At 38.0% G+C, this 26,084-nt stretch overlaps 1 protein-coding gene across 1 annotated transcript in view; it reads right to left on the reverse strand.

Annotated features, from left to right (window-relative positions):
* Positions 1-26,084, reverse strand: part of LOC150110163 (muscle calcium channel subunit alpha-1-like) — a 1,246,847-nt gene that overhangs the window by 1,131,758 nt on the left and 89,005 nt on the right. The window contains exon 6 of the mRNA XM_090391329.1: positions 9,287-9,439. Within this exon, the coding sequence (XP_090247455.1) occupies positions 9,287-9,439 (153 nt within the window). The remainder of the gene's footprint in view (positions 1-9,286; positions 9,440-26,084) is intronic.

Here is a 26,084-nt window from a genome sequence, read left to right on the forward strand (position 1 = left end):
AGAGCAGATAAGTTTAGCCCTGTTGTGTAGTGCCTTAATGACTCCATATTGTTGTGAGGGGGGTGGAATCCCCCCCTCAGAATCTCTTATCTGCTCAACTAAAGACCAACCTCCCCCCCCCCCCAGACCTACCTGGTGTATACCAGGTCCCTTGCAGCTGTAAGCTGTCCTACTTTGACCAAACAGGCAGGACAGCAAATATCAGAATTTCAGAACACAAGGACTACATCCGGTTTCACCAATACAGCCACTCTGGTCTTGCTGACCATGCGCTGGATACCTGCCATAGAATACGGTGGAAGAAAGCCAGGATAATACACCGTAGCAAATACAGATATGAAAGGCTTTTCATAGAATCAGCTTCAGCCCTAAGAAACGATCCAAACCTCAACAAATTTGGCTGCATGAGACTTCCTCAAATTTGGGAAACCTACATCAGAAGACCTTCAGCCCAATTGCCCAAGAATACCAACATTGCCCGCTAGAGGGCACCATCAGGACTTTAGGAGAAATAACAGCTTCATACTTCTTCCTCACTTATTGTTGTGCCTACGTGCACATGCCTTGTACTTAAGTTCTTGAAAATGGCAACGTGATGTTGCCGAAATATAGAAATACATTAAAATTTATTTTAATGTATATCCTAGTACATTGTAATTTCCTTAAATAATATAGTGAAAACTATCAACCTGTTTTTTGTACACACTTAAAGGAGATACACTCACAACATTTAACAGATGCATATTCCACACATTGATCATTCATAATTAAAACAACCTGGACCTCACCTACTTCCTAGCCACACTCTTGGTTTACAGGGATGACAAAAAAGATGATGGTTTACACCATCCATAAGCTGCTATAATGTATACCGTAAGTACTTCTAACTTGTTTCTATCATATCCTCTCTCATTTATTCCTCAAACTCTGAACTCGTTTGAGAATAACCCATTCCCTTACGGTTAGTGTTCTTTTCAACAATGCAGTTATCTGATATGATTTAATCCACCTTACCAATGTGGCCCTAAACTGTAATTTTCTGTTCACTATAATCCCAAAGTCTTGCTGACTACTTGTAGCAAATTCCCATTAATATGATAAGATGGCTTACACTATTCATAAGCTGCAATAATGTATACTAAAAGTACTTCTAACTCGTTTCTATCATATCCCCTCATTCACCAATTCCTCAAACTCTGAACACTACAATCCTCAATCCATCCTCATATATGCAATTCCATAGGCTAGTTGCCATCTTGGCTGTCTCATTAATTTGCCTACCTGAAGGTAGCTCCCAAATGAGTATTTTGTTGTGTTAACCATTATCTCACACTAAACACCCCTCAAATCCATTTAAATGCATTGATTTAAATCCTCTACAATCATTGACATACTCCTCTGCAATTCTTGTTTGTTCTTCTTGAATAAATTCCTGATAGCATTTTGTCTCAAATTGTGCTGCAGTCGTGCTTCAGTTGGATACAAGTGTCCTTCAGTGGTGGTGTTGTTTGAAACTCTGTTGTATATATTGTGTTTTAGCTGCTGTTTGTTTCACAACTTCAGCTTCTAAAGATGGCATCCAACAAGAGACTTACGTCAGCGGCTCATAAGGCTTCTATATGAAAGTCTACCTCTGCATTGGATTTTTCGCAATGGATGCATTGCAGAAACTGTTATATGTATGCGCCGAAGAATGTGAAGGATCTGCAGACTGTTTGGCTAAATGAGAAGAATGAAAATGTCGACGTATGCAAGAAGTGTCGGGATAGGCTGGAGCGGTTAGGAATGGAAGAAGATGTTGGGACCGTAGCGGAAGAACTTCGGCAGGAGTTCGTGAAAATGAAAAGTGACCTCCATCTTCTGCAAGAGGAATTGGAAGTGCTCAGTAAAGAGGTTCTGGAAATTAAAACTGAGTTAAATGTGTTGAATAGAGAAATTAAGACTATGGAGATTACTTTAGCTGAAGTAACCAGAACAGTATGGGAGAGTCTTCGGTGATCGATGAAGTAATAAATAGTATGGGAGTGTTGGGAGTCAACAGAACAAAAGCACAAGAGGTCTAGAAGAAACGAGATGTCATGAGAGTGAGGGAGTAAGTAAAAGCGCATTGAAGGAAAGTAATGAAACTGGGAGAGTCATGCTAAATAGTGTAGAAAATGAGGCTGTGAGTGATGCTTGTTTGGACTTGAATGAAGTTATGAGTGGTAAAATATATGGTGATTCTATGATTAAGGGTATGGAGAGCAGTATGTCTGAGGAATGCTTAGCTGGTGGAACAATAGAGAGAGAGAGTGGCTTTAGCAATAAAGAGAGGGCATGATGCAGAAAAGATGATAGTTATGGTGGGTACAAATGACCTGAGTGGTGGTATAAATCAGGTAGCAAAAGATTTAAGGACATTGTTAGATATCCTGAAGAAGAAAAGTGTCAATGGGAAGATTGTGTGTGTGTGTGTGCGCGCGCGCTGCCTTGTTTTGACAATTATGAGTTAAGCACACAAGCGATGATAATGAATGATATGATTGCAAGAATGTGCAATAAAAGAGGTCTGGAATTTGTTGATGCCCGGAGTGTGTTTGAAGGCAAAAGACAGCTGTATGCAAGAGATGGGTTGCATCTGAACATGGAAGGTCATAAGCGATTAAAGAAGTTACTGTTTCCTGAACAAGTTAAAGAAATTGGGCAGGGAAACTAAAATAAAAGGTTGAGTGTAAGAGGGAGAAACTTAAATAGTGATTGTATATTTGTTGATCCTTATTAGTGGAATAAATTGCAGAATAGAGTGGATAAAAATTAGCATGGGACTACTGAAATTAGTGACATGTATATCAGTTCTAAAACAAGAACTAAAGGGAATCTGCAATTTTTGTGTACTAATGCAAGAAGCATTCGAAATAAGAGGGAAGAATTTTTGGCATTAGTCAATGCAATCTTACCAAAAGTTGTAGGCATTAGTGAAACTTGGCTGTCAGCAGAAGATATAGTCACTGGAATTGAATGTGATGGGTACAGTATTTTCAGGGAGGGTAGAGAAGATAGAACTGGGGGAAGGAGTACTGTTGATGATAGCTGATGAGTTGCAGCCAAAGAAAGCAGTATATCAAGATGATAGACATGTGAATGATAGTTCATTTGAGACGTCTCTGATGTGAAATAGTGACCAATGCAACCAAATATACATTAGTTGGTGGCTGCTATAGACCAGGGGGGTAGAGGGGATGATATTGAATTCATGCATCAGGAAATTTGTACGAGTGCAGGGTTAGTGATTATTATGGGGGATTTTAATTCTGGTAATATTAATTGGAAGGAGGAAATATCATGGGACAAAAAGGAAATGGAATTCATACATCTTCTATGAGATAATTACTTGAAACAGCACATAACTGAAGGGACACGTTGTATAAGAGTGTTGGACCTGGTCATTGGCTCAGAGGATATATGCATAAGTAAGGTGCCCTCGTTACCTCCAATTGGTGAGAGCGATCATGTGGTATTGACTTGGGAGGTTGTAAAATTTGTGAATTTCTCTCTTAAGAAGGGGGTATATACAGAACTACAGGTCAGGCAATTATAACAAGCTTCGGTGTAAATTTGCAGCCGTCCCATGGCAGAACATATTGCAGGGGAAAGATGTTGGCAGTGCATGGGATAAAATCAGTGGGTATCTGAGGAAGGCAATATCAGATTGTGTCCCCATGGTCAGGAAGACAAACAAGGTAGGCATTAGATGGATGAGTAGTAGTATCAAGCTTGATATGCAAAAAAAGAAAATGTTATGGAGAATCATCCGCATAAAGCAAAGAGCTGAGATTAACATCTGCAATTTTGATATCAGGTTTAATACCACTTTTCTTCATAATGTGATCCATATAGATATGAATAACAGAGGCGATAATGAACATCCTTGTCTGACACCAGATTTAACATTATACCATCTTCCTGTACTCCCTTCAATTCTAACTGCTGACTTAAAACTCAAATAAAAACTAAGCATTGTTGATATAATGCTCCATTGACAGAATACAACTGTAGGGTTTTTGAATAGCTTCTCTCTTGGCACCTTGTCATATGCCTTTTCCAGATCCACAAAACTTAAATACAGATCTTTGTTATATTCCCATGATTTCTCCACTATTTCTCGTAAAGTGAAAATCTGATCCTGACAGCCTCTATTTAGCCTGAATTCAGCTTGTTCTTCACCAAGCTTCTCTTCCACAATCCTTCTCAACTATTTCGCAAGTATACTTGCTTTGCATATACTTGCAGACCTAGTAACTGCATCTGAGGATATGGCTGTAACAAATATGACCACATTGCCACCAATTCTTGGACCACTACTTTTCAATAGGGTCTTGACTTGGGATGTGGCTAAAGATGTGGAATTTACAATTAAGACAAGGTACATGTGGAATTATCGGGATGGTAAGTTTGACAAGCTTAGGAGTTTGATTAATTCAGTGCCATGGCATGTACAACTGCAAGGGCTAGAAGTTGATAGTGCATGGGAGGCAGTTAAGAAGTGTTTGCATGAAGCAATGGTTGACTGTATACCTAGAGTCCGAATAATAAATCAAGTACGGGTTAAATGGATGAATAACACCATTATGCTTGAGCTGCAAAAAAAGAAACAACTATGGAGGGGAATTTAAGGTGAAAGGTGACCGGCAGGCACATGAACGGTATAAAGCGCAGGCCAGACGGCTTGTGACTATGGTAAGAAAAGCAAAAAAGGATTGCGAAAGCACATTGGCCATGCAGGCCAAAGAGAATCCTAAACAGTTTTTTCGATATGTTGCAAGTAAAAGAAAAAATGTATATGGCAGAATGATTTTAAAGAATGCCAATAGGAGGGAGGTAACCGAATTAGTTGATATAGTTGAGTTACTGAGTGAGCACTTTGCAAGAATATATCATCCAGGTGGTGACATTGCAGAAATGAATGAACCAATAGATTATATGGGAATTGTGGTGAATGAAGTGGAGGTGAGTAGTCTATTGCATAACTTCAATGTCGTATACTGGTATACCATCAAATCTGTGGGATTGGATGGTATACCAGCTCGTGTCGTACGTGAAGTGGCTAAAGAATTGTCAGTACTCTTGACCATTTTGTTTTAATCTCGGGTCTGGGTTAGTCCCGAGGGGGTGGAAAGAGGGGAAAATAGTTCCACTGCATAAAGGAGGTTCCAAGACTGCTGTTGTAAATTACCGACCGATTAGCATATCAGGAATCGTTGTCAAGGTCTTGGAGAAAGTAGTCAAGAAAAGAATACAGGATTGGATAGATGAAAATGGGATATTGTATGGGGGACAACATGGTTTTGTGAAGGGCAGATCATGCCTCAGTAACTTACTCACCTTTTATAACACAGTGACGGCAGAACTGGATAAGGGTAATGGGTTTACAGTGATTCTACTGGACCTGGCAAAGGCCTTTGACAGGATACCACATGGAACTCTAATCAGTAAACTGGAGCAGATGGGGATTGATATGGGGTTGGTGAGATTGATAAGAAGTGGTTGATGGAGGGATACCAGAGAGTGGTTTATTCAGGAGTTGAGTCTAAAAGACGGCTTGTGACTAGTGGTGTGCCACAGAGCTCTGTTTTTGAACCACTACTTTTCAATTTGTTCATCAATGATATAGGAAAGTATCTGAGAGGAAGTGTTCACTTGTTTTTGATGATGCAAAGTTGGGTAGAGCAATTGTGAGTGCACAGGATGTCAAAATTTTACAGGATGATTTGGATAGTTTGGAGGAGTGGGCTAGGGAAAATGGATGTCAATTTAATGTGGCAAAGTGTAAGGTTATGCATTTTGGGGTGAAAAGAATAGCAGCAGTATATCACATTGGTGGAACCGTACTCCAGGAGATTGATGAGGCCAGGGATTTGAGAGTGTTGGCGGATAGGGAATTGAAGTTTAGAGGGCACATTGCAAAAGTGGATAAATCAGCTCATCAAATCACTTGGCTTCTGAAAAATACTTTAACAAGCAGAGACAAACAAGTTATTGTTCCTCTGTATCGAACCATGATAAGACCCCCCATCTAGACTTCTGTGCCCAGATATGGGCGTCAGGGTTTCCTCTTGATGGGGAGGAGGTGGGGAGGATCCAGAGACGAGTGACCAAGATGACAGCAGGTTTGTGGAATGAACCTTATGAGAACAGATTGAAGATTTGTGGGTTGCAAAAATTGATCGATAGGCAGAAAAGGAGTGATATGTTTGAGACATTCAAATTACTGAAGGGTTTCTATAAGATTAATCTAGAAGATATTTTTGAGAATAGGACTGGTGGTGGGAGGTCTAGGGGCCATAAATGGAAGCTGAGCAAGAATGTGGTTAGCAGGGGTGTTAGAGCTAGGTTTTTTACTTGGAGAGTGGTGAATGAGTGGAATAAGCTGCCAGAGTCTGTTGTGGGTGCTACGACCGTGAATGAGTTCAAGGCGAGGTATGATAGATACTGTATGAATGTCAAATAGTTGTTCTTGACATGATGTTAGGGCCTCCCTCGATGAGTCTGTAGACTCCTTGGAGTTGCCCGGAATAATAATAATAATATCTTACTAGGAACACTCAGTAGAGAAATACCTCTGTAATTCTCACATTCAGTTTTATTTCCCTATATATGGGTACTATGAGAACTCTACCCCAATCATCTAAATTCATCCCTCTGGCCAGGCCTTCTGAACTTTGCAGCCACTGTAAGACTTTTATATCTCCATGCGTGAGCATTTCTGGTTGAATATCATCTACTCCTCATGTCTTTCCACATTTCAGGCTTTTGATGGCTTTTTCTACTTCAAATATGGATATGTATTCCTGACTGCATGCCTGGTCAGTGTTTTTTACCATTGTGCTGTCATCACTGCTTGTTTCATTTAGCAATTGAACAGGTTTCAATAGAAAAATGTTCATTTCCAACAGGTGCTGATTCCTTCACCAAGTGTATATTTCCACTGATCCGATTTTGATAAAATCGGATCAGTATATCAAGTTCTAGGCATTTTCTTTAGCCTATAATTTTGTGAATACCTAAAGCTTCCAAAGAAATTCTATTCCATTAAAATTAATTGAATGGAAATTTCTTTGTGAGCTTTATGTATTCACAAAATTATAGGCTAAATAAAATTAATGCCGGTCCAATAGAAATTTCATTCAATTCCACCTGCCAATATGAAATTATCAACTAATCCTTTTCCAAATGTTGCCAATAAAAATATATCAAATGAAATCAAAATTGAACAATATATGGACATATTAAATGGATAAGAATCCTATATTTTTATATAGCCAGTAAGTGAAACTCAAGATCGATAACTACGATCTATGAGTTTCAATGCCGAAAAACTATCGGCGAAGGCAATTCGAAGCAAAGGTGGAGCAAGCTCCCTCACTATTCTTGATATTCTCTCATAATGTAAGACACAGCTCCTAGGAGATGTAATACTGTCATTACATTATGAGGGGAGGTCACTACCCAGACCGGTTTCAACCCTTTTTGAGGTCTCATCAGTGAGTAGGTATACCTAGAAAATATCAAAACTTAGTGAAAAGAACTTACATACCTTCACTATACGAATGCCATAAAGGTGTGCTTGTATTATGTAATTAGAATAAAAAGCCAAAAGGCTAGTTTTCTGGCAATTGAATAGATATTAAATGGATAAGAATCCTATATTTTTATATAGCCAGTAAGTGAAATTCAAGATCGATAACTACGATCTATGAGTTTCAATGCCGAAAAACTATCGGCGAAGGCAATTCGAAGCAAAGGTGGAGCAAGCTCCCTCACTATTCTTGATATTCTCTCATAATGTAAGACACAGCTCCTAGGAGATGTAATACTGTCATTACATTATGACATACTGTCATTACATCATCAGATGTAATACTGTCATTACATGTAATGACAGTATTACATCTCCTAGGAGCATACATCATAGTCATTACATCATCAGATGTAATACTGTCATTACATGTAATGACAGTATTACATCTCCTAGGAGCTGTGTCTTACATTATGAGAGAATATCAAGAATAGTGAGGGATCTTGCTCCACCTTTGCTTCGAATTGCCTTCGCCGATAGTTTTTCGGCATTGAAACTCATAGATCGTAGTTATCGATCTTGAGTTTCACTTACTGGCTATATAAAAATATAGGATTCTTATCCATTTAATATCTATTCAATTGCCAGAAAACTAGCCTTTTGGCTTTTTATTCTAATTATTAAATATATGGACATCTTGCATGTATCCTAAATCCCATATTTTATCATTATAACAATTTCATCCAGCTAAGTAGGGTTTGTGCAACATATAATTTTGAGATACGCTGCTACTAGTTAACCCATAGGATACAAACTCCAGTGACAAACAAAAATTACAATGGTTCAAGAAATTTTCATAAGGATTCCAATTGCCAAATTTGGATATAATCCCTCAACAACAGTTTCAGAATAACTTGCATATGGATAAGCATAAAATCTCATACAGGTAAGGATCATACATTTACAAAATACACTTAAAAACACTAATGGTTCAATTACCTATCAAATATTGCCATTGGTATTGCAATGATGATCATGAAGGATCTCAGGGAATACTTCAATCATTTTGATTTGTGTTGCAAACATTTGCAAATATATCTTAGATTTGCATTCAATTTTTTCATTTTATCATGTTTTCTCACTAATTCATAAAATTGTTTCTAAAAGCTCTGGAAAGTGGTGCATTATTCTACAGTTCACTCAGTATTTTGCAATATATCATGAACAACTATGTCATGCACAGCTGACAAAGAAATGTGTAAGGAAAATTTGAAACTTATGTTGACCTGTGATCACATTCGATATGCAGTATCCCTTCTTTCTTCATTCTATTTCTGACCAGAAATTACTTTTCTAGTTTTATATAAATAAAGAACTAGCTTACCAAAAAAAAAAAAAGATATCTTCACATTTGCTTTAGCTTGCTACACAGATATAGTGAACTGGAGAAAATTGCAGTGAAAATATTGTCACGAATCTTGAATATATCTATGACTGTGTGGATTAATAAAAAAAATAAAAATAATAAAAATCAGCAAACTGTTTTTTTTTTCCTTGCAAAATAATGAACAAATACAATAATAATGCATTTGGAGATTCAGAATATTCTGTTTATCCGTTATTTGGTGGACCTGACCCTAGGTGATGTGACACTGTATGTTACGTGATTATATATGATTATATGCACTTTTAAAATAAAATTAAAACTTTGATTTCTTTATAAACACTTACTTGTTGTATTATCAAAACATGCTTTATGCATTTTTCCTGAGAATAATTCTAACCCAATGATAGCATATATGATAATGACGAAGATGACTAGTAAAGCGATGTGAAGTAAGGGTATCATTGCCTTAAGAATGGAATTCAGCACTACTTGTAAACCTGAAATAAAGCACTACTTGTAAACCTTAAGAATGGAATTCAGCACTACTTGTAAACCTGAAATAAAGTTTAGGCAAATCATAGACATTTTTTGCTTATAGCTGAATTCTTTAACACATTTCTAGATTTAATTTAAATGTTTAAATATTTTAAAAGAACACCTGCAAAAATATTTTGGTCCCATACAGGAGTAAAACAAACTATGCATTACTTGAAAATTATCTGCACATATCAGAGAATACTTGAATCATTTTGATTTTTGTTGAAAACATTTGCAGATACCTTAGATGATTTGCATTCAGTTTTTCATTTTATCATGTTTTATCACTAGTTGAGGAGAAGAGAGAACTTGGAGTGATGGTGGACAAGGATCTGAAGTTCAGAGGTCACAGCACACAAGTTGTGAAGACATCACATCAGATTATGGCAAAGAATGCAGAGGACCTTAACTAGTAGAAATAAAGAGATTCTGGTTCCCTTGTATAAGACCTTGAACAGGCCTCTTATGGATTATTGTGCAAAGATTTGATCCCTCGGTTTTCATGGTGATGAGGATATGCTTGGAAAGGGTCCAGAGAAGCCTGCCTAAGGTGGTAAATGGTCCTTGGGATATGAGAACAGACTGAAGGAATACAGTTTTGCAAAGCCTTGTGGATAGGAGAAAGAGGGGATACAATTGAAACATTTAAGTTGGTAAAGGGCTATTTATCAAGTTACTGTGGAAGAAATTTTTCATAGAATGGAGGAAGAGGAAGAACAAGGGGACATCCCTGGAAATTGTATAAAGAAGATGTGAGCTGGGGCATAAGGAGTAGGTTCTTTGCATGGAGAGTGGCAGGTCAATAGAATGTGCTGCCTGACACTGTGGTGAATGTAGATACATTGAATGAGTTTAAAGCACAGTTTGATAGGCTTTGTGTGTAAGCATGTTTGCCTCCCACAATGAGGCTTTTGACTCCATGAAGGTCTAGTGTTAATAATAATAATAATAATAATAAAAACATTCCAATTCCACATCCTGTCCCACTCCTGAAAATTTTACAGAACTTCGATAGTTATTACACTCTTATTAATGACAACAAAGCAGTAGGAAATGGCAAAAAGTAGAAATTCTCTCTTAAGATACAAAGTTCTGCGGTCAACTATTGTTTTTAATTTATACATTAATGATATTTGAGATGGTCTGGAGGATACTATCAAGCTATCTGCTGATGCTAAGATGTAAGACTGATAGCTGATCAATCCCTGCAGGTTGACTTGAACAGATAAGCAATGTGGGCAATGAAAATATCAGTCAACAGTGCTAAGCATAACACATTTAGGATGGACACTGCAGGCAGACTATTATATTAACAGGAATTTTCCTAAGGTAATTAAATGAAGATAAAATAACTTGGAAAGAAAAACGAAATATTAAAAACAAAATGAGGCAGTATGGTGCAAGATAGAGGTGAATAGAATGAAATACTTTGTTGAATATTGCTATAGACCTGGTAATGTGGAGGTTAGTAACCAGGAAATGTATAAGCCAGTTAGCCAAGCAAATAGGAAAAGGATGACCATTATGGGCGATTTTAATAACTGCAATATACAATAGCGAACAAATTAATCTAAACACTCACATTTTAAAGAAAAATTTTAATTTTGCAAGAAAATAAGTACAAAAATTAAATTCCAAATTTACTGTGTGTGTGTCCCTCTGTTCATAATAAGTTCATTAATTTGCTCAGGCATGGCCTCTACCAAAGTAGAACACAATTTCCTTATTTCTGAATCTCAAAACCATACTTTTGCAATGGATTATATTAAGTTATCATTTATATCACAATTTAATTTTCCAAGTCTCTTCACTATGGCCCACAAATTTTTTATTGGGTTATTGTCAGGAGAGTTACCTGGCCACTGAAGCAATTGGATGCTATAATTTTTGAGGAACTCTCTCTATTTTTTCTGAAGTGTGGCATGAAGTGAGATCCTGTAGGAAGGTAAGTTTCTTTGTCTTTTTAGATCTGTGGGATCAACTCTTTTCTTCAATATTTTCATGTATTGGTTCACTTTTCATCATACCATCAACAGGCACAAGTGATCCTGGAGCATCATGTGTAAAACAATCCCAGAACATGTGTAAATTGTTTTACATCATGTGTAAAACAATCCCCTAAACTGAGTGTTTAGGAGCTTGTTGAAGGTGGGCTACAGGTCTTCTCAGCTGCTGATTTGCGAACATAGGGTACTCACTCTCCTTGGAAAAAGAAATGGTTCTCATCTGAGAATATGGCCTTCTACTTCTCAACAGTCCAATCTTTGCACTTTTGCCCACTGGAGCCTCTTTTTCTAATATCTTTCATCAACAGTTGTTCCTTTTTTGGTCTGTGGGCAGTCCTCCCTGCTTCCAACAATCTTCAATGAACTGTCATGTCAGAAACATTAATCCCAAGAGCTGCCAAGTCTCTAAGTCTACAGCAGACAATCTTGAATTCATTTTGCTTTTCCTAACTAGCAAATGATCTTGAGTAAATGTAGTTTTCCTTTTTCACCCACATTTCCTTTTCTGTCAGGAGAAAAAGGTACTCGACTCCCTAAATCTCTTTAAAATTGCATTAACAGTACTCAAACCCAATTCCCTAAATCTCTTTAAAATTGCATTAACAGTACCCAAACCAACACCGCACTCATTGGCAATTTGTTTTTGAGTCACAGACATAAGTTGAGAAAGAGTACATATTTCTGAAAGCTTTCTCGGAAATGTATCCAAGCTAAACAAAATGAATAAAACACTATGAATTCAACTTGTTCACATTATTAAAAATGCATGACACTATTAATAAATATAGTACAGACAGTTAAAAAATGCAGCACTCACCCAAAATAGTGAACTAAAACCAAAATTATTGTGAACTGAAACTTGATGAAAATTCAGCTTATTTGGATTAATTTGTTTGCTACTGTAAATTGGTATGACAAAAGAAAAAAAAAAGAAATGAATTTGAGTTTTGGAGGAATAACTATCTCAGGCAGTATGTAACAGAGGGCACACAAGGATTGAGGGTCTTGGATTTGATCTTCTCATCAGAGGATGTTATTATAAATGAGGTGTCAAATCTCCCTCCATTTGGTGAGAGTGACCATGAAGTGATTACTGAGTGGTTGCCAGCCATGTGAGGAAAGAGTATATGTGGATCTACAAGCCTGGTGATTATGAGAAGTTTAGAAGATAGCTTAGAGTTGTAGCATGGAATGAGGAGTTGGGTGGAAAGGAGATCAATGCTGCTTTGGTTATACTCAAGAACTATCTACTAGGAGCAATGTCTAAATGTATTCCTAAGGTCAGAAGATTAAATAAGGTAGGTATAAAATGAATGAATGAAGAGATTAAGCATGCAATGCTTAATTTCTTCACATCTTAATCTCTTCATTTTCTAAGGGGGGGGGGGGGTCATGGAGAAAAAAGGCATTATAGAGGCAACATAAGAGGAGTGGTAATCAATTCCATGAGAAATACAAAGAACAGGTAAGGAGAGTGGCTCGAATGGAAAGGCTAGCAAAAGTTCAGAATGGACAGCATACTGAACTTTTTGAAGCTAATGAAGCAACAAAAATTCCAGGCAGATCTTTCAATAAGTCACCAGCAAAAATAAGAATGATTAAGATAGGATGGTATTGATTGAAGAAAATCGTACAAGGACAACTGCTGCAGAGGATAGTAAAGATATTTAAGGAGCAATTCATAAATGTTTTAATCCATGTGAATGTGACATCATGGAAAGTTTGACTGCAATGGATGATGAGGAGGAAGAAGAATATGGAGAAGAATTAAGCAAACTTGATATTAATAAGCCTGGGGGACTTGCAATGTATTTTGAAGGAATGTGCCAGGGAGTTGCCATCTGCCATGACATATCTGTTTAATATGAGTCTTACAATGGATCAAGTTCCAAAAGAGTGGAAGGAAGGCAAGATTGTACTGCTTCATAAAGGAGGTGACAGATATCAAGCCTCAAATTATAGGCCAATCTATGTGTCAAGTGTTGTAGTGAAAGTGTTGGAAAAACTGATAAGAATCAGGATCCAGAATTAGTTTGACATGAATGGTATTATCTTTGATGGATGGCATGGATTTGTCAAAAGAGAGGTCATGTTTAGTAATCTATGAGTAATTACTTATTTACTTTACTCTTACTTACTGTAATAAGGTGACAGCAGCATTGGGGAATATTTTGATCTGGATATGAGGAGTGGTTGTCAAAGTATTGGAGAAGTTGGTCAAGAGCAATATACAGGAATGTATAGATGGAAATGGGATACTGTATGTGGGACAATACGGTTTTGTGAAGGGTAGGTCATGCCACAATAACTTGCTCACATTTTATAATACAGTGACAGCTGAGCTGGATGAAGGTTTACAGTAATAGGTTTACAATGATAATGCTGGACTATGCAAAGGCCTTTGACAGGATACCACATGGAATTCTAATCAATAAACTGCAGTACATGGGGATGGATATAGGGTTGGTGAAATGGATAGGAGAGTGGTTGATACAGAGATATCAGAGAGCAGTTTATTCAGGGGTAGATCCAAAAGGAGTGACTAGTGGCGTACCACAGATTCTATTCTTGGACGGCTCTGTTTAATTTGTTCATTAATGATATAGGAAAGGATCTGAGAGGAACTGTTCAGTTATTTGCCAATTATGCAAGTTAGGCACAGCAATAGTTAATACAGATGATGCCAAAATTTTGCAGGATGATTGTGATAGATTGGAAGGCTGGGCAAAGGAGAATGGATATCAGTTTAATGCAGCAAAGTGTAAGGTTATGCATTTTAGGATGTATTATAATAGTCACACCTAATTGTATGAGGTGTGACTATTAAATAACGAGACAAGGTGCGCTGTGAATCGTGTACTCGTAGCAGTGGGATGCACTTGCACCATGAATGACCTTGAAGGTTCTAGAAGCAGTTGAGATAAGCATTGTTCGCTGTAACTCGTAGTTAGTCTGTAGGCAGTTATAAAAGAAACACGCGTGAAGTTGCTTTGCTGAAATAATGTCTAAAGTCAAACTCGAGCAGTGCATTAATCTCCGATGATAAATTTAGTTTAATCCTTTATCCCAGTGAGAGCAAACAAAGTTTGCGCTACCTGAAAATATCTTCAGGACTGAATATAGTGTTGTACTATCTTACCTGGGTAAGTAGTACAACACCAGGCAACTCGTAGCAAAGGTGGAGCAATCTACCAACACTCCTATCCCAGTATCTCCCATAATGCAAAACACATCTCCTTGTGGATATATATACTGTTATGCATCAAGGGATTGGCCACTACCCAGACTAGTTTCGACCTTTATTGAGGTCTCTTCAGTGGGAGCCAGGCCCAGAGTTGGAGATACTAGGCAGAAGCAGTAGCAAGGTCATCTTTACCTATAGGAGTTGCCAAAAGATAGTACAACACTATATTCAGTCCTGAAGATATTTTCAGGCGCTAACTTTGTTTGCTCTCACTGGGATAAAGGATTAAACTAAAATTATCATAGTCTAACCTAGTGAAAAATAAACTTTCAACATCTTTCTCTAAATCCAGAGTAATTCAATAAAAAAAAAGGTGGCAAACCTTTTGGCAACTCCTATAGGTAAAGATGACCTTGCTACTGCTTCTGCCCGGTATCTCCAACTCTTGGCCTGGCTCCCACTGAAGAGACCTCAATAAAGGTCGAAACTAGTCTGGGTAGTGGCCAATCCCTTAATGCATAACAGTATACATATCCACAAGGAGATGTGTTTTGCATTATGGGAGATACTGGGATAGGAGTGTTGGTAGATTGCTCCACCTTTGCTACGAGTTGCCTGGTGTTGTACTACTTACCCAGGTAAGATAGTACAACACTATATTCAGTCCTGAAGATATTTTCAGGCGCAAACTTTGTTTGCTCTCACTGGAACAAAGGATTAAACTAAATTTATCACAGTCTAACTTAGTGAAAAATAAACTTTCAACAGTGCATTAATCTCATTAATCAATTGCAGGAGAAGATCATCACTAGTGATGAGACGTGGATTTTCCAGTATGATCCAGAAACAAAGAGACAATCGATGCACTGGAAAACTCCCACATCACCAAAAATGAGGAAGTCAAAACTGAAGACAATGCTGATCATTTTTTTTTATATCAATGGCATGATAATGGTTGAATGAGTACCAGAGGGTCAGACAGTTAACCAACATTATTACCTTGAGGTTCTGGCCAAGCTGAGAGAATGAGTGAGGAAGAAGAGACCTGATCTATGGAAGAACAACACTTAGATTCTCCATCAGGCCAATGCTCCAGTCTAAAGTACTTGGTTCCAGACTTAGTTCCATGTGACTTTTTTACCTTTTTCCAAAGTTGAAATCTGCATTGAAGAGCACCCATTTTCAGTCAGTGGATGAGGTAAAGGAGAAAACGGCAATGCTACTGAAGCAGATAACACCTGATGATTTGCAGTACTGCTTCCAACAATGGAAAATTCATATGTAACGGCATATAGATGGAGGAGAGTATGTTGAAGGGGATAACAATTAAGTTGTACAATTGTAATAATAAACCACATTTTTGAAACCAGACTCATTATTTAATAGCCACACCTCGTATACCACATTAGTGGAACTGTACTCCAGGAAATTGATGAAGCCAGAGACTTGGGAGTGTTAGTAGATAGGGAGTTAAAGTTTAGGGTAGGGGTACATAGCAAAAGTGGCTAAAGCAGCTCATCAGATCACTTGGTTACTGAAGAATTGGCTACTACATGCAGATCCGGCAGCCAGGGTTTCTTGGTGATGATGAGGAGAGAATCCAGAGGTGAGCAACTAAAATGGTAGCAGGTCTAAGGAATGAGCCTTACGAGAACAGGTTGAAGATTTGTGGGTTATAGAAACTGGTTGATAGGCAGAAAAGCGGTGATAAGATTGAGACCTACAAATTACTGAGGGATTTTTACAAGATTAATTCAGAAGAAATTTTTTCAGAACAGGTGTGTTGGTGGGAGAACTAGGGACCATTCATGGAAAATGAGTAAGAGTGTAGTTAGCAAGGATGTTAAACTAGATTTTTTTTTTTTTTTGCTTGGAGAGTAGTGAATGAGTGGAAGAGGTTGCCAGAGTCTGTTGTGGGTGCCATGACTATGAATGAGTTCAAAGCAGAGTATGAGAGATACTGCACAAATAGTTCTTGACATGTTTAGGACGTCCCTTGATGAGTCTAAGGACTCCTTGGAGTTGTTTGTAATCATAACAATAATATTCAGTTGTTTGTAGATGATGCAAAGTTGGGACAAACCATGAGGAGTAGAGCAAATGTTGTGGCCTTACAAGAAGACTTGAATAGATTGAGTAAACGGGCACAGTAGTGAGGATACCAATTCGATGTTGCAAAATGTAAGATTTTAAATTTTGAAAAACAAAGATTAGATGTAGGATTTACTCTTAGTGGGGATATATTGTTGGAGGTGGGGGAAATAAGTGAACTTGAGGTGGATAAGGATCTGAAATTTAGAAGACAAATTTGCCAAAACTGTGAGGACAACACGATGAATTCCTGGAATGATGCAGATAACACTGACTTATAGAAGTAAGGAGATTCTGATTCCATTATATAAGGTTCTGATTAGGCCACATATGGACTACTGTATACAGATTTGGATTCTCTACAACATATCTTCATCCTTTTCAAAAGGATGAAGATATGTTGTAGAGAATCCAAAGGTGATTTGACCAAAATAGTTTATGATCTCTGGAATTTGAATATGAAGAAAAGTTCAGATGATACAATTTGCAGAGTCCAATGGATAGGAGGAAGAGGGGTGATATGATAGAGATATACAAGTTGGTAAGGGATTGTTAGAGGTTTAATGCTGAAGAGGTTTTTCATAAAATAGTGGGAGATTTAGGAAGAACAATAGGTCATTCCTGGAAGCTATATAAGGAGAGTGTGAGCAGGGGAGTGAGAAGATCGTTTCTTGCATTGGATTGCATTACCTGAGAGCATGGTGTCTGCAGAGAATTTGAATGTGTTTAAGGTGCAGTATTACGAGTGAGCTGTGTATACGACAAAAGGAACCTCCTATATGAGTGTGACTCAATGGGGTCGTGGGATAATAATAATAACAAATGTTAAGAATCTGGAACACAGGTATAGGCAATGCAATAAAAGAAAAACAAATGGCATAAAATTATCTCTTCAAAAACATACAAAGAAAACAGACGAAATATACTAATACAAAAGAAATACAGTGGTATCTCACTAATTTGAACCTCTTTAGTCCGAACCCTCCAGTAATCCGAACTGCGGTTTGAAAAAAAGTTTTATTTATTGCGTATTATTATTTTGTGTACTATTATTTTTATTTAATAAATAATATTTTAACTATTATTATTTATTTTATTATTATTACAGTACAGTACTTTTTTTTTCATACTCTTGATTGTACCGTTATAATGGAGACCTATTTTGATTTATTCTGTGTTCACGTTTGCTTTTTTATACTGTACAGCACAGAGTGTATTGTCAGCATGAATCACAAATACAGTATACACAAAAAGAATATGTGTGTAGAGGCCTAAGTGCTGTGAGGACATCATGTTGGAGGCTTAATGGATTTTTTTACAACACTCAAAAAGAATTAAAATAGAATTTAATACTTCCTATATTTCATCCTAGTCACTAGGACATCTACGGGGATTACAAAAACAATTAATGTAACATATACACAAATAACAAACAATACTAAGCCCAACCACTTGGGTGACACTAAAGTCCTATCTAGGTAGAGCGCCCTCTAAGGACAGTAGTAGGTGGCCTGGAATGTAAAGTGGGAACTCTGGTGATGAGTGTTTCCCAAATCTTCGGAAGCTTAATGCAACTGTATTTATTGAGATTTGGTTGGTTTTTGAGAGCTGCTGCTGCTGCTTCTAAGAAAAGTCTCTTTCTTGAATTTGCTGTAGTGGAGCATGGTGGTTTTCTTCCATGATACCCTGTGGGTGGTGTCCAAAACATGGTCAGCCAAGCCTGAATGGCCATAGTTGTGTTTGAAGATGTAAGACTTGTGTTCCTCTAGACAGATGGATGCTGATCTGCCTGTCTGTCCAAAGTACGCCAGCTTACAGGAACAGGGTACTTTGTAAACTCTAGGCAGAGAGAGAGGAGGGAGCTGATCTTTCATAGAACGGAGGGTAGCAAGTTTGCGGTGGGGCTTATATGCTATGTGTAGGTTGCACTGTTTTAGTATCTTGGCTATTTTTTTGGATGTGCCACAGATGTAGGGTATGGTGATGGCATTTTTAAAATCTTGTTGACGAGAAGGATGGGGAATGGGGGAGGAGTTGATTATTTTTTTGATACTGTGATCACTGTAGCCATTGGAGAGGAAAGTGCTGTGTATGTGGTTAAGCTCAGTAGTGAGGGCGGTTCCACTGGAACAAAGATTGTGGGCTCTCTTGGTAAGAGTTTTAATAATGCTGTCTTACCAAGAGAGCCCACAATCTTTGTTCCAGTGGAACCGCCCTCACTGTGCAAGGTTCATTCAACTGACAACATATTTATCATACAGAATCTTAAAATCCTTAACACTATAAATAGTATAGAAAATAACAAGTAATGAATGATGATCTGCTGTCGATTCCTTATAGTTCAAGTTTCTAATGAGAAGTTAGTGAATCTTCAATGTCGTGATTTTTTTTTTCAGATTGATGACTGGAAATAAATCATACACTGTGTTTATGGAATTCAAAGCTGTCAAGTAAAAGCATAGTAACATCACAAAATCATTTTATTCTGTTTCACTGTTGAATAGTTGAAGCCTATAAAAATAAGTTATAATGATTTGACTCCTTTAAACAGAACTGAATATACAGTTAACTATTATTATTATTGTAGAGGCGCCTCCATGGAGTCCGAAGACTTATCAATGGAGACCCAACTATCCACACAATCTCTCATACCTCTCTCTCCTTGACCCCATTAACAAACAAATCACTCAAAACTGACTCTGGCAACCCATTCCACTCATTCACAATTCTCCAAGCAAAAATTCTAGTCCTCACATTCCTACTAACCACACTTTTTTCAACTTCCAGGGAGCTGACCCCTTGTTCTGGTCCCTCTAGCCAAGTGCTGAAACATTTACCCAGCATCTATCCTATAAAACCCTTTAAGTAACTTAAATGTTTCTATCATATACCTTCTTTTTCTCCTATCAACCAACTTCTATAATCCACACTCCTCAATCTATCTTCATAAGGAACATTCTACAGATCACTCACCATCTTGGTCACTCATCCCTGAAGCTCACCATCTTGGTCACTCATCCCTCATCCCTCCACCACTTCCTCATTCCCAAGAAACCCAGGAGATCAGATTGAGCACAGTAATCCAGATATGGACATATAAACACCTTACAAAGGGGAATAACAACTTCGTTATCTCTCCTTGTTAATGTGTTCTTCAATAGCCAGGAAATCTTACGTGCTACCTCAGCAATATGTTCTCTAAACTTTAACTCTCTATCTACCACTGCTCCTAAATCTCTAGCTTCATCTACTTCTTGGAGTACAGTGCCATCAATGCGATACACAGCTTGTAATCTGTTTATTCCAAAATGCAAATGAAGTGATATGAAGGTATGACTTGTCATGTTGCTTGTGTGTGTGTGTGTGCAAGAACATTTGCACTGCTGCTGTTTTCTTTTTCTCTTGGAACACGTCCACAATTTCAGATTACTGTTGAAGTGAAATGAGAACTATGTATTTTGAAATTTAAGGGCCAAAGTAATCAATGTGTTGACAATTTTGTACATGATGAATTCATCTGCAGAATATCAAAATCTTTTGTCTCTGAAGACACTTTACAAATCAGTATTAGAAAGAACTGATGAAATGTTTTCAGATTTTGGATTCATGTGTGAGTAAGTAAATGATCATTATTCCATCGGAAAATGAATAGACATGCAGGAGTATCAAAGAGACAAGAACGTATGTGGAATTATAAAGCAGGTGATTATAATAGTCTTAGACTTCAACTTGGAGAAGTTTCATGGAGGGAGGAATTGGAAGGCCAGGATATCGTTAGTGCTTGGGAAATTGTGAAGGAATGTTTGTTAGCAGCAATGGAAAGCTGTATTCCATGAGTGAAGAAGAGGACACTATTTGGAGTAAAGTGGATAACAAACAATATTAAACAGGAACTGCATGCAAAAAAGAGGCTATGGAAGAGATATAAGGAGACAGGTGAAGAGAAGATGCATGAAGAATATAAGACACAGGACAGGAGAGTGACTAGTATGGTAAGGAAGGCAAAACTGGAATATGAGAAAAGATTGGTCCTTAGATCCAAGGAAAATCCTAGGGAATTTTTTAGCTATGTGGCCATTTTAGCTATCTGGATGTCAGTAAAGCTGTGGGACGGATGGTATTTCACGAGTTTTGAGAGACTGTACTAGGGAACTGACAGTGCCTTTGACCTGGCTTTTCAATGAAAATCTGGCTGCAGGAAAGGTGCCCATGGAATGGAGGGAAGGTAAGATAGTGCCATTGCATAAGGGCGGTAGCAGACTGGAAGTGTCTAATTATAGGCCAGTTTGTGTGTCACCAGTAGTCAGGAAGATCTTGGAGAAAGTAGTGAGGGACTGTATACAGCATTGGGCAGATGAGGGTACTGTTATCTGTGAGAGTCAACATGGATTTGTGAAGGGGGGGGGCACTCTTGTTTTAGCAATATGCTAGCCTTTTATAATAAAGTTACAAGAGCATAAGATGAGGGAAAGGCATATACTGCCATTTTCCTAGACTAAGCAAAAGCATTTGACAGGGTGCCACATAATAAGCTGATATTCAAGTTGCAGCAGATGGGTCTGGATGTCAGATTGATCAACTAGATTCAGGATTGGCTGTATGATAGGTATCAGAGAGTTGTGTATGGTGGAGCAATATCAAAGAGGCAGAAGGTTACAAGTGGGGTTCCACAGGGCACAGTAATGGGACCTATATTGTTTAACCTTTATATCAATGACATTGTCCGTGGATTGCAAGGGGATATTCAGTTGTTTGCGGATGATGTGCAGCTGGGAAGGATTATTAATAATAGTGCAGATGTGGTAGTCCTGCAAGAGGATTTGAATAAGCTAGATAGATGGGCAAATGAATGGGGGTGTCATTTTAATGCAGCAAAATGTAAGGCCTTGAGGTTTGGAACACATCGATGGGATGCTGCATACTCTGTGGGAGGAGTTAAACTGGAGGAAGTAGGAGAGAAGAGAGAGATCTGGGGTTGATAATTGATAGAAACCTGAAATTAAGGGGTCATATTGCAAAGGTGGTGAAGGTAACACAGAGGATTGCTGCAATAATGAGAAGGACACTGACCTGCTAAAAACAGAATGATAAAAGAATCTATAACTGAGCATCTGCAGTGATCGCTAATTCATAAGTAGCACACAACATAAATAAAAAAATAAATTTTAATTAGGAAAAGATTTTTGGAAATTTTTCTAGTGTTTTTTCCTTTTCTTTGGGGGGTGCCCGGACCCCTTGCCCCCCCCCACCCCTCTGGGTGCGCCACTGCTTAGACTATTGTTCTCAGATCTGGTCCCCGGGATTTGAAGGGTATAAATTAACTGTGGAAAGAGTACAAAGGCAGATAACAAAGATGGTTTCAGGACTGTACAATGTTAGTCAAGAGGATCGGCTGAGGGAGTGTGGACTGCAAAGTTTGGTGGATAGAAGGAGGAGAGGTGATATGATTGAGACTTTTAAACTGTTGAGAGGTGGTTACGGGGTTGACACTTGGGAGTTCTTGGGAGACAATGAGCCATCCCTGGAAGTTATGAAAGGAAACTGTGAGCAAGAGGGTGAGGAGTGATTTCTTTGCATGGAGGGTGGTTGAACCATGGAATGCATTGCCTGATAGTGAGAAGAGTGAGAATGGTCAATGCATTTAAGGAGTGGTATGATAGACTTTGTGTTTCTTAGAAAGGACTTCCCACGATGAGTCTTTTGACTCCATGGCGGCCTGAATAATAATAATAATAATATAGTTTTAATATCATTTACTTTTAGTGTGTAAACACACAAATACTTTATTTAATAGCTAAATGTCTAAAAACTTAGTTTTCAAGTATAATGATGCACCTAATATATAAGCATTGGGATAAAACCTGTTTAATTAGAAAAGGGAAAAAGATATTTATATTAGGTAGCTTAGTCCAAAGGTTTTACAGTCATGACACTTCATAATTCAGAAAACATGGTCAGAATGTTGATTTCCAGATGTTTGAAGTAAAGATCTTATAGCACCCTTCTATAAAAAGGGATATAAAACAATGTGAGAATTGCAGAATTTCTTTATTGAATGTTCTAAGCAAAAGTAGTTGAGAACATAAACTTTTTGGGAAGAACAATTAGAAACATATAGATACAAGAATTAATACCAATCTGTAGTTAAAATTCTTGTCACTATGTGTTTCTAATAATCATTATCATGTGTCATTAGGGAAGAAAATCAGGGTTCTAGATCATTATCACTTCAACACAAATAGTTGAAAAATCATGCGAATAAAACAAGAATAAATTCAAGTTTTATAAATCTGAAAAGCCATGTGATAAGAGAAAATGCTATTCAAAAGACTATGTTTACATGGTAATTCAAAAGGAGTTCTTCCACTTGTCGGAGAAAGAATAATTATGGGAAGGTGACACCAGTGACAAAATGACTGCTCTACGGAATGTTAGCAGAACTGTTTAATAAGCACATTATCAGTGCATTTCATATTTGTATAAATAATACTATACAACACCTAGAAATGAAAGATATACATCATGAACTAAAAATGAAGAAACCAGAGGTATAGTGGTGAAGAGTGGGCTGGATGCTAATAAGGATGTCAGAATGAATTATATTATTATTATTATTATTTATTATTATTATTATTATAACAGTGTCTCCATGGAGCAAAAGACTCATCGCGGGAGACCCTACATTGACACACTAACCATTGTTTACACAATACCTATCATACTTAAACTCATTCACAGACGAAGCATTCACAACCCTCCGAGTAAAAAATCTAGTGCTAACACTGTTGTTAACCACCCTCTTAAATAATCTCCAGGGATGGCTCCTCATTCTCTCCATTTCCTGCACTGGTCTTAAAAAAGTCATCAGTATCAATCCTGTAAAATCCCTCTAACAATTTAAATACCTCTATCATATCTCCTCTCCTACGTCTATCAGCTAGTTTTTGGAGCCCACAGATCATCAATCTATCCTCATAGGGAACATCCCACAGACCTGCAACAATCTTTGTAACCCGCCTCTGAATCCTCTCTACCACTTCCGCATCACCAAGAAATCCTGGGGATCAGATCTGTGCACAATAGTCCAAATGCGGCCTTATTAATGCCTTATAGAGTGGAACAATAACTTCCCTATCCCTGCTTGTTAGTGTGTTCCTCAACAATCATGTAATTTGATGTGATGTTTTGGCAATCTTTTCAATATGCCCTTTAAACTTAAGTTCTCTGTCCACAATAACTCCCAAGTCCCTTGCCTCGTCAACTTCTTGCAGTTCGGTTCCGTTAATATAGTAAAGCATGTGATCCCATCCTCCCGAAGTGACCCAACGTAACCCAACTCAATCTCACACCCAGTCACGCCAAACTGACAGCCATCCACCCCAGTGCACACTGTCAGCCCATTCAAGTCATCCCGCAAGATGTCCACATCATCTGAATTGACTATCGCTCTTCCCAATTTTACGTCATCAGCAAAAGTGGATATTTCCATTCAAGGTATTTCCAATATCATTGATGTACAAATTAAACAATAGAGGACCAAGCAAGCACTGAGCCCCGAGGTACAGCACTAGTCACCTGTCTTCTCCTGAACTCAGCTCCTCCATAAACCACTCTTTGATATTTATCCATTAGCCAGCCTCTAATCCAAATTACCAGCTTGACACTAGACATCTTGCAGGATGACCCAAACAGGCCGACAGCATGGACCAAGGCAAATGTCTGTCAGTCCAACGCGACCAAATGCAAGACCAAGCCAGGCTAGGCTAGGTCACCTCGGGAGGATGAGATCACATGCCCTACTATATTCGGATCCATACCCATTTGCTCTAATTTATGCAAGAGAGTTCCGTGTGGAATCCTGTCAAATGCCTTGCAAAGTCCAGCAGTATCACCGAGTAAGGATTTCTTTTATCCAACTCTATTGTTACTTTATCATAGAAAGTAAGATACTGAGGCAAGACACCTACCCTTCACAAAACATGTTGCCCCTTATAAAGTATCATATTGCTGTCCTCCCAGTCCTCAATTCTAATTTTTACCAGTTTCTCCAAAAACTTAACCACCACTCCAGATATAGTGATTGGTCTATAATTGGCAACCTCGGTCTTGGAGCCTCCCTTATGCAGTGGAATTATTTTCCCCCTCTTTCCACTCTGTTGGTACTTTACGAGAACTGAGGCTTAAATTAAACAGCCAAGTTAGAGGAGGTGCTAATTCTCTTGCACATTCTCGCAACACATGGGCTGATATGCCATCTAACCCAATGGCAGTGTTAGCATTAAGATACTGTAATATTTTATGCACCTCTATTTCGTCTATCTCTAGACTTTCATCAGTCAATGACACATTCGACACTGTAATATCACAACCACTTTTGCAAGCGGATCACTAAGCAACTCAACTATTTCATTTGCTTCTGTAATTTCCCTACCATAAGCACTTTTTAAAGTAATCTTTCCATGGTTATTCTTCCTTTTACTTGCCACACTGCGAAAGAACTCCTTAGGGTTTCTTTTGGATTCATCAGTTAGCTTCCTCTCATAATTAGCTTTGGCTTTCCTTACCATGGGAATGGTACTGCTCATGGGAATGCTCATCACCTTTTTCTTTATACTTCCTCCACAACCTTTTCTTTATCTGCAACTCCTGCTTAATAATATTATTCATCCATCTTACTCCTACTTGATTTCTCCTTCTGACTCTGGGAATACACTCTGATACAGCTTTCTTTAAATACTCCTTGACAATCTCCCACGCATCATCAACATCTCTCTCTTTCAAATTCTCATGGCATAGCATTGCTGAAAGCTGACTTCTCAGCTGGTCATACTCACCAGAGCCTTGTAATTCCACATATACTCCTTCTTAACAGAACATTCAGCACATCTTACAATCTCCCAGGTCAAGATCACATGATCGCTTCCCCAAGTGGAGACAGTGTAACTAAATTACTTATGTTCTCCGATGTTATGACCAGATCTAACGCTCTCGAATCTCTTGTCCCTTCCATTACATGCTGTCTCAGCTAGCTATCTCTTAACAACTGTATAAACTCCATTTCCTTTGTTCCTTGTGACCTTCCTTCTCTCAATCAATCCCCATAATAATTACTCGCCCTTCACTCATCGTGCTAATTTGCCAATACATACTATCTACATTCTCCCTTATACCCTTGGATTATAACAACAACCGATTACATATTTCGCCCTGTTGATCTCTATCTCACACCAAACAGCCTCGAATGAACTGCCCTCTACATGTGTGTCACCTTGAGGCGCTTCTACCTCTTTTTGTCTTTAACGCTTGTCTTTATCACTGCATATA

This window comes from Typopeltis vanoorti, chromosome 1 (assembly GCF_054136105.1).
Source record: "Typopeltis vanoorti isolate ZY-2024b chromosome 1, IOZ_Tvanoo_1.0, whole genome shotgun sequence".
In the NCBI taxonomy this organism is placed as follows: Eukaryota; Metazoa; Arthropoda; class Arachnida; order Uropygi; family Thelyphonidae; genus Typopeltis; species Typopeltis vanoorti.